Raw genomic sequence first — 9,953 nt, forward strand, 5'->3', positions numbered from 1 at the left:
AAACCTGAAAAGAAGCCATACTTTTCAAGAAGTAGTTTTCATAGACTGCCAGACTCTCTCTGAAAAGAAAGCGATAGTTTTTCCAACTTGAAAAAATATTCAATACATCATCTTTCAATCAAACCTCTCTAGATCTCATGTGTTGAGTCCATCTAGAGAGTCCTAAATCAACATTTTGAATCCTACGTGCTCACACACGTCCTTGTGTGTTTGAGGATTGGTCTGGAAGATCAAGGTATGAGCTTTTAGAATTTAGATTGGAAGATCATTGATTTATACAAAAAGATTTGTGGATACTTGATAGGCTTCAAGAGGTAATCTCTAATCTATTTGTATGTGATTTAATATATATATATATGTATGATCCTAGCTGGTATTAATAAATTTTTAAAAACCCAATTTCCGTTGCGTATCTCTGATTTACTCTTTTAATACCAATAATTAGTACCAGTGCAGTCTACATATATATATATATTAACTTCTATGTGGGTTTCTTGCATTTGTTATATGTATATTGAATGAAAGGATGTGTTTTTGAATGTATGGTTGAATAATTGATCGTTAATTATATGGTGCTATTGAGTTAGGAATTTGATTTTCTAGATTTTGTGTAAGCCATAAAGGGCATAGGATTTTTGTAAATTTTAGTTTTGAAATGTGTATTTTAAAAATCTGTACACAAAGAAGAGAAAGGACCCCAAGCCTATGGCCTAAGCCCTAGCCGCACGCACCAGGCCTAGGCGCATGATGTTAACTCTATATTTTAGAGTTATTAATTGAGCTTTTGGACTTAAAAATCTTAGTGAATTAGAGTGTTTGTGTTACTAATGTGTGGTTTTAGTCATTTTTTCTTTTAATTTTTTTTGTGAATTTTTTTTTAATCAATGATAAATCTTATTCGAAAATAATTGGATTATGAACTAAAAAAATGTGATATTTATTTTGAAGCCCCAAAAGAAAGGATGCTTGGAAAGCTTGGTGGAAATTGTGCAAAGAAAGCATCTTGGAGCTAAAATCTTAATACTTTGCTGTAGCGTCACTTCAACTTTGCTGCAGCAAAGTGTACAGAGTCACCAACTTAAGCCATTCATTCATACTTGGCAAGTCATTAAATGAGATGGAATGACATGATGAGATGGATGATGAGGTGGAAAAAGAGCTGATATTATTAGGGAAATCTATGGTCCCCACGTGTAGAGAGAGAGAAGAGGGTTTATACCCATTTTTGGAGCCCTAAAAAGATAGTTTTTTCTTCTTCAGCTAGAGCAGCTGCCCAGGACCATTGAAGGCCATTTTTTCTACAACTTTTGAAGAAAAAAACAGCAAGGAGAAAGAGGAAAACTTGGGAGAAGTGAAGAGAAAGAAGAAGAGGAAGAGGAGGAGAACTCTCTACCATTTGAGGCTAGATTTTCTTAATCTTTTCTCTATTTTTAGTTTGCATTTCTTTTCTCTTCTTGAACTCGTGGAAACAATGGTGTTGAATGTTTATGGATATTTTTTTATTTTGAGTATGAACTCTTTTGAAGGTAGGGATATTAATGAACCCTAATTTGTAGTGAACCCCCATGTTGTGAATTTAAATTTATGCTATGTTGTTCTTGTTCAATTAAGCTATGGCTATTCTAATTATTGCTTGAGAATGATCAACATTAGTGAGATACAAGCTAATATTAATTCCAGAAGGGTTGAAATTAGTGGATATGTTTAATTGATGTATGTTAATAACTATGTTGTTAATTAGTGAATATTATAGGAATATTGTATTCACCATGAAAACATATAAGATTAATGCTTAAATTGTGTTCTTGAAATTGGATTAGCATAGGAATATGTGGATTTAATTGTGAGAACTTTAGCATGAGCATTTGGAAATATGGCATGTACAATTGTTATAGAACCTTAGTTACAAGAATAACTTTGCTGCGAACTTTGCTGTATCATTAGGGGGAATTGATATTCCTAGCTATTTCATCATTCATTTGACAAAGTGACTATTAATTGATTTGGTTTATTTTTCTCATTTTATTTTTCTAAAGTAATTTTCAAATTCTTAATTACTCACATTAATTCAAAGTGTTTGCAACCCATATTGCTAGAGTTGATTTTTATAATATCTAGCTTAAAGCAATCCTTGAGGAGACGATAAAATCTCTTACTACTTTATTACTTGTCATACGATTATGTACACTTGCTTATACTAAAAGAAGAAAAAAAATCGCAATAAGTTTTTGGCGTTGTTGCCGGGGATTATTTAAAGTCATTTATTGTGAAATTAATTATCTTACAATTTGGTTTAATTTTCTTTTGTGCTAACTTGGGTGATTCTCATGTATATTCAGGTTCACACAGTGTATGAATAAGAATCAAGACCCTGAACTACTTTCCCTTGATCCAAAATTTGAACGCACATTCAAATGAAGGCGAAAAGTACAAAAAGCCCAAAGGGAAGTAGTAGTGATGGATGCTGAGGAAGGAGCTCAACAGGGAGCTACTCAAAGGGCAGCAAATCAGGCAAAAGCTTCTCAAGAAAGTGTAGCTCAAGGGGGAGTTGCTATTAAAAATGGGCAGAACGTTGTTATTGTAGTTGATCATTGAGATTGTGCCATTCAGCAATACGCTCTCCCCTTCTTCAAGGAGCTCAATTCGGGTATTGTAAAATCAGAAATTCAGGCTGCACAGTTCGAATTGAAGCCAGTTATGTTCCAGATGCTTCAAACTGTGGGCCAGTTCAGTGGAATTCCAACAAAAGATACTCACCTTCATCTTCGCTTATTCATTGAAGTGAGTGATTCTGTCAAGCTGCCTGGAGTTACAGAGGATTCCTTGAGACTAAAGTTGTTCCCATAGTCCTTGAGAGATAGAGTGAGAGCTTGGTTGAACTCTCTGCCATCTAATTCTGTGACTACTTGGTAGGAGTTGGCTGAGCGTTTCTTCATGAAGTACTTTCCTCCGACTAAGAATACCAAGCTCTACAATGAGATTACTTCATTTCAGAAAATTGATGAAGAATCTTTATATGAGGCATGAGAGCAGTTTAAGGAGTTGTTGAGAAAATGCCCTCATCATGGCATTCCTCATTGCATCCAGTTGGAGACCTTTTATAATGGTCTCAACGCTCACACAAGAATGGTGGTAGATGCTTCGGCGAATGGGGCTCTTCTTGCTACGTCCTATAATGAGGCATATGAAATTCTTGAGAGAATATCCAACAATAACTATCAGTGACCCACTACTAGATCATCTACAGGTAGAAAAGTGGCTGGTATTCATGGTGTTGATGCCCTCACTTCTTTGGCAGCCCAAGTTTCCTCTACATCGAATATGATCAAGATGATGAACATGGGGATGAATCAGTCAATGTGACAGCCTATGGGGTCACAAATGGGGCAAATGAAAAACATTTCTTGTGTGTATCGTGGTGAAGGCCACATGTTTTACAATTGTCCTTCCAATCTCGCAGCTGTATGTTATATGGGAAATCAAAATAGGAATGGTCCTTATTCTAATTCCTAAATCTATCATGGAGGCCATATCCCAACTTTTCATGGAGTAATCAAGAGGCTGACCCTAGCACTTCATCTATGCCTCTTAGACCCACTTTTCCATCGGGTTATCCTCCACAAGCCCCACAACAGAGGCCACAACAAGTGGTGCAATTAAGTTCACTTGGAACATGTTGAAGGAGTACATAGTGAAGAATGAATCCATGATCCAAAGTCAAGAAACATCCTTGAGGAACCTAGAAACTCAAGATGGGAAACTTGCTAATGAGCTAAGAAATCGACCTCGAGGTGCTTTACCAAGTGACATGGAGAATCCAAGGAATATGGGTAATGAACATTGCAAGGCTATGAATTTGAGAAGTGGGAATGGGTTGGAAAATTCCAAGAAATCTGCTTGGCACAAGGGTGAGCCCCCTTCAATCCAAAATAATGAGAAAGTAAGCGAAGATGCTAAAAATTCAAGGAAATTAGCCTCAGCCCAGAATGTGGCTGCATTCGAACTACCACAAAGTTCCCCAGAAATCCAAAAGCTACTTTTTCCACAGAGATTTGAGAAACAGAAGCAAGAGAGTCAGTTCAAAAGGTTTCTTGACATGTTGAAGCAGCTTCATATCAATATTTCTCTTGTTGAAGCCCTAGAGAAAATGCCCAATTATGTGAAGTTCATGGAAGCCATTATTACTAAGAAGATACAGTTGGGAGAGTATAAGACTATGGCCCTTACTAAGGAATGTAGCTCCTTCTTGCAAAACAACTTGCCTTCGAAGATGAAAGATCCTTGAAGTTTTACCATTTCATACACTATTGGTATCTCCTATTGTGGGAGGGCTTTATGTGATTTGGGTGCCAGTATCAATTTAATGCTTATGTCTGTCTTTAGACAGTTAGGAATAGGAAAGGTCAGGCCTACCACAGTTACTCTTCAGCTTGCAGACTGATCTGTTGCTCGTCCTGATGGGAAAATTGAAGACGTGTTAGTGAAGGTTAACAAGTTTATTTTTCCAGCTGCCTCTATTTTGTTGGATTATGAGACGGACAGGGAGGTACCAATTATTTTGGGGCAACCTTTTCTTGCAACAGGTAGAACTTTGATTGATGTTCAGAAGGGTGAACTTACTATGAGGGTCCAAGATGAACAGGTGACTTTCAATGTTTTCAAGACTATGTGATTTCCAAATGAAGTTGAGGAGTGTTCAGTTGTTTCAGTGGTGGACTCTTTAGCATTGAAAGAGTTAGAAAACAATTGTCTTGATGATCATTTAGAGAGGATTTTGTTATTTTATTCACAAGAGAATGATGAGTATGAGTACATGGCTTGGCTAGAAGCTAGTTCACATGGTTTATGCTCAAGATGACATTTTGAGTCTTTAGAGCTCTCTTCATGAGATTTCATAGCCCCAAGACCTTCATTTGAGGAACCACCAGAGTTGGAGATGAATGTTCTACCTTCCCACATGAGATATGCTTATTTGGGTGAGTCTTCTTCATTGCATGTCATTGTTTCACCTGAGTTGACTAGAGATCAAGAAGACAGGTTGCTTGAGTTATTGAGAAAGTTCAAGAAGGCCATTGGGCGGACAATTGCAGACATTATGGGTATTAGTCCCTCTCTATGCATGCACAAGATTTTGTTGGAAGATAGTGAGAAAGGATCAATTGACGGGCAGAGAAGACTCAATCCTATGATGAAAGAGGTGGTGAAAAAGGAAATCATTAAGTCGCTTGACGCTGGTATTATTTGTCCCATTTCTGATAGCTCATGGGTTAGTCCTGTTCAGTGTGTACCCAAGAAAGGTGGAATCACAGTGGTGAAGAATGAAGACAATGAATTGATTCCTACTAGAACTGTGACAGGGTGGAGAATATGCATGGATTACAGGAAATTGAACGAGGCCACTAGGAAAGATCATTTTCCTCTTCCTTTCATTGATCAGATGTTGGATACACTTGCAAGGAGAGATTATTATTGCTTTCTAGATGGATATTCTAGTTATAATCATATTGCAGTGGCTCCAGAGGATCAACACAAGGCTACTTTCACTTGCCACTATGGTACTTTTTCATTTCGTAGGATGCCTTTCGGTTTATGAAATATTTCCACCACATTTCAGAGGTGCATGATGGCTATTATCACATATATGGTGGAGAAATTCTTAATGGTATTCATGGATGATTTTTCTGTTTTTGGTGATTCTTATGACGATTGCTTGAGTAATTTGGCTAAGGTCTTACAAATATGTGAAGAAACAAACCTTGTCCTTAACTGGGAAAAATGTCACTTTATGGTTAAGTAAGGTATTGTTTTGGGCCACAAAGTATCAAAGCAAGGTATTGAAGTTGATAGAGCCAAGATTGAGGTTATTGAAAAGCTCCCATCTCCCAACTCAGTGAAGAATATTAAAAGCCTTCTGGGTCATGCGGGGTTCTATAGGTGGTTCATAAAAGATTTCTCCAAGGTCGCTATGCATCTTTACAACTTATTGGAGAAGGATACACCATTCCATTTTGATGAAGCATGTTTGAAAGCCTTTGAAGAGTTGAAAAGTCAATTGGTTTCTACACCAATTATTGTGGCTCTAGATTGGGACTTGCCTTTTGAATTGATGTGTGAAGCAAGTTATTTTTCTATGGGCGCGGTGATGGGGCAGCGAAGAAACAAGGTTTTTCACTCCATTTACAATGCTAGCCATACTTTGACAGGTGCTCAACTTAACTATACAGTGACAGAAAAAGAACTCTTGGCTATTGTCTTTGCTTTTGACAAGTCTCGACTTTATTTAGTGGGCACCAAGATGATAGTCTATACAGATCATTCGGTCATCAAATACTTGGTTGAAAAGAAGGATGCTAAGCCTTAGTTGATTAGATGGGTGATTTTACTCCAAGAGTTTGATGTGGAAATTCAAGATAGAAAAGGAGTGGAGAACCAAGTGGCGGATCATTTGTCAAGAATGGAAGGTGATAAGGAATCAAGTTTTTAGTTCAAATCAAGGAGACATTCCCGGATGAGCAATTATTTGAGGTAAACCACTCTCAAGTTTTTCCTTGGTTTTGCAGACTTTTCTAATTATTGGGTTGTTGCCTCCGGATTTTACAAGCCAACAAAAGAAGTTTTTGCATGATGTGAGGAACTACTGTTGGGAGGATCGATACTTGTTCAAACAATGTGTCGACCAATTGATTAGGAGATGTGTCCCTGAGCCAGAGATGGAAGATATCCTACACCATTGCCACTCTTTACCTTGTGGAGGGTATTTTGGGGGAACTCGCACAACATCTAAGGTACTTCAATGTGGTTTCTTTTGGCCGTCCTTGTTTAAAGATGCTCATGCTTTTGCGTTGAGGTGTGATCGATGCCAAGGGGATGGTAATATTTCTAGAAGGAATGAGATGCCTTTAACTAATATTCTTGAAGTTGAATTGTTTGATGTGTGGGGTATAGATTTTCTAGGCCCATTTCCTCCATTTTATGGAAACTTATACATCTTGGTGGTTGTGGATTACGTTTCAAAATGGGTAGAAGCAATTGCGTCTCCCACTAATGGTTCTAAATTTTTCATGAGGTTCTTACAAAAGAATGTGTTCACTCGTTTTGGCACCCCAAGGGCAATCATTAGAAATGAAGGCACTCATTTTTTGAATAAGTTATTGGCAAGTTTATTGACTAAATATGATGTGAGGCACAAAGTAGATATTGCATACCATCCCCAAACTAATGGGCAAGTTGAGTTGTCCAATAGAGAGATAAAAGGTGTCCTTGAGAAAGTGGTAAACCCCAAGCACAAGGATTGGTCCAAGAGGCTAGATGACGCATTGTGGGCCTATAGAACAGCTTTCATGACACCATTAGGGATGTCACCATATCGTTTGGTGTTTGTCAAAGCTTTCCATTTATCTGTGAAACTTGAGCACCGTGCTTATTGGGCTATTCAAACACTCAACATGGATTTGCAACTTGTAGGAAATAAGAGAATGTTGCAGCTAAATGAATTAGAAGAGATGCGCTTATTCTCTTATGAAAATGACAAACTTTACAAGGATAAAACAAAAAGATGGCACAAAAAGCATATTCAAACAAGAGTGTTTGAAGAGGTCCAGTGAGTTTTTCTCTTTAACTCACGGTTGAAGCTATTTCCAGGCAAGCTCAAGTCAAGATGGTTAGGTCCATTCTTGGTGGTTAAGGTGTATCCCTATGGAGTGGTGGAATTGCATGAATAAGGCTTCGGAAGATAATTCAAGGTTAATGGCTAAAGACTCGAGCACTATTGGGGTGGAGAGGTTGAGCAAAGCAAGTGCTCAATCTCTTTGGAGGATCCTTGAAGAAGATGTAACAACTTGGGTTGCTATGGAGTTTGGAGATTTAATTTTAAATCAACCCAAACTATTTACATATATACAAAGAAAAAAATAATAATAATAAATAACAAAAAAAGAAAGAAGTAAAGAAAATATACATAAATATATATAGTAAATCTTTCTTTTTAGATTTTAGTTTTTGATGGTTTAATGTGCTTATTGTTGCATGGAAAATGGAATCAAATACGTCACGGAGTTAAGCATTTTGGCTGCAGAAAAGCTCGAATGATGTGACAACATCAATTTTAAGCAAGCTCTCTGACTTAGTTTTGATACAGCAAAGTTCAAATAATGGTACAACATCAATTTTGTCCAAAGTTCTTTGACATAGTTTTGCTGCAACAAAGTTCATGTAATGCTACAACATCAATTTTGGCCAAAGCTCTCTGACTTAGTTTTGCTGCAGCAATGTTCATGTAATGCTACAACAAAGTTTCAATGGACAAGGAAAGATCTCTGTAGCGTCTCAGAATTTTACTTAGCTAGATAGTAGTAGTAGTAGCTTAATATTTTAGTTTTCGTGGTTATTGGTTCAAGCCGGGATTTAGTTGGAAACTCATAGAGATAGTTATGAATTTTATAAGTTTAGCCTATAGTTTAGAAATATTAATTTTAACATAAGGTTTGATTAATATAGTTGTTCCTAGAAATGTTATTTATTATAACCTAAGGTTTAGATAGAATAATTAAGAACGTGACACTTGTCACATGTATGTTTATTAAGGATTTAAGGATTTTAGATGAATAAATTAATAAAGGATAAACCTAGCAAGTCTAGAACCTTCCCTCAGCTGTTAGGATCACGTTTTACTCAGTCAAAGTTGATTAAACAAAATTCAAGTGTGTTGAAAGTGTGCAACGACATGTTTGATATATCAGCGTATGTCAATATATCACAACTAAAGGGGCCGATATATCGCCTATGATTGATACGGAAAACACACTGACTTCTCACGAACAAAAACACGGAGGCTCGGGACTAAGGAGGAGGTGATATATTGGCTCCACTTGCATGTTTTGAAAACCCGTGGAATCCGAGCTAGAACAACCCTCAACAACTTGGACTTCCTCATGAACGTTTTTGACCGAGTTCTGGGCATCAATTGAGCATAAAATTCAAATTTCATTCAATTATTTATTCATTTGAAAAGGAGATAGTTTCGCTCCTGGAACTCTATAAATAGGACCTTTCACTCAGCCATTTGCACCATCATTCAAGCATTCTTCGAGGCCTCCAAGCTGCTAAGTTCATTCTAGAGAGAAACACAAGGGTTTTGGGGTTAAAAACTTTTCAATCTAAGCTTTTCTAAACACTTGGGAAGTAAGATAGAATGATATTTCGGTATTGAGGTGTAGATCGAAGTTCTAATCTATCTAAGGTATTCTTTATCCTTAGGTTTAGTTCATTATAGTTCCTCTTATTCTTTTCATTTTCTTCCAAATCCTAACTTGTTAATATGGCTTTTGGTTAGGTGTTTGAGTTTCTTGAAACTTAAGTTTTTTGGTAAGTTCTTATCTTGATGGTTTAGATCCTCTCTTCATCTTCTTTTCTTTAGAAAACTTATGGATCTTACTGTTTGGTTTTAGGAGTTTCAAATCTCACTCTTGTCTCCATTATTCGGTTTTTGGTAAGGAAAATAGGTTAGATTTTATGTGTTATGATTATGTATGTATGTATGTATGTATGTATGTATTTATGTATGTATGTATGTATGTATGTGTGTGTGTATGTATGTATGTATGTATGTATGTATATGTATGTATGTATATATTTTATGTTGTAGTCACTTGGGAAATATGGTTGCTTAGATAGTAAATAAGAAAATCACAAGATTTTTATCATTATCGTAGACTATAGTTATGTTTAAACCTATCTCGAATAGTAGCAAGAGGACCTAGATGGTTTATCATATACTATATTGTGTATAAACCTATCTCTAATAGTAGCAAGAGGACCTAGATGGTTTCTATCACATACTACGGTAATGAGTTAATGGTCGTTAATATTGTAGTCTTATGTTTTATGATTTACGTTTTTACGCCATACGTTTATGATTTATATTTTTACGTCTTATGATTTATGATATGTTTTAG

The 9,953-nt window shown here is 36.4% G+C and overlaps 1 protein-coding gene and 1 non-coding gene across 2 annotated transcripts; one reads left to right on the top strand and one right to left on the bottom strand.

Annotated features, from left to right (window-relative positions):
• Nucleotides 1–2,964: 2,964 nt before the first annotated feature.
• On the bottom strand, nucleotides 2,965–3,071 carry LOC133780864 (small nucleolar RNA R71). Its single transcript, XR_009869673.1, has one exon. It is a non-coding gene; the product is annotated as a small nucleolar RNA R71 (small nucleolar RNA).
• Nucleotides 3,072–3,673: 602 nt separating this feature from the next.
• Nucleotides 3,674–6,361, top strand: LOC133779175 (uncharacterized). The gene is made up of 4 exons (XM_062219167.1): nucleotides 3,674–4,235; nucleotides 4,686–4,841; nucleotides 4,899–5,555; nucleotides 5,820–6,361. The coding sequence occupies exons 1-4, from the start codon at nucleotides 3,674–3,676 to the stop codon at nucleotides 6,359–6,361; spliced, it is 1,917 nt and encodes a 638-aa protein (XP_062075151.1).
• Nucleotides 6,362–9,953: the final 3,592 nt, after the last annotated feature.

Source organism: Humulus lupulus, chromosome 5, assembly GCF_963169125.1.
Source record: "Humulus lupulus chromosome 5, drHumLupu1.1, whole genome shotgun sequence".
Taxonomy (NCBI): domain Eukaryota; kingdom Viridiplantae; phylum Streptophyta; class Magnoliopsida; order Rosales; family Cannabaceae; genus Humulus; species Humulus lupulus.

Bases quoted from the DNA above. Each gene is read 5' to 3' on its own strand.
- LOC133779175 (XM_062219167.1), top strand. From the start codon at position 3,674: ATGTTGAAGGAGTACATAGTGAAGAATGAATCCATGATCCAAAGTCAA. The intron at 4,842-4,898 runs GTTTATGCTCAA...GAGATTTCATAG, and splicing joins GCTAGAAGCTAGTTCACATG to CCCCAAGACCTTCATTTGAG. The intron at 5,556-5,819 runs GTACTTTTTCAT...TGGGCCACAAAG, and splicing joins TACTTTCACTTGCCACTATG to TATCAAAGCAAGGTATTGAA.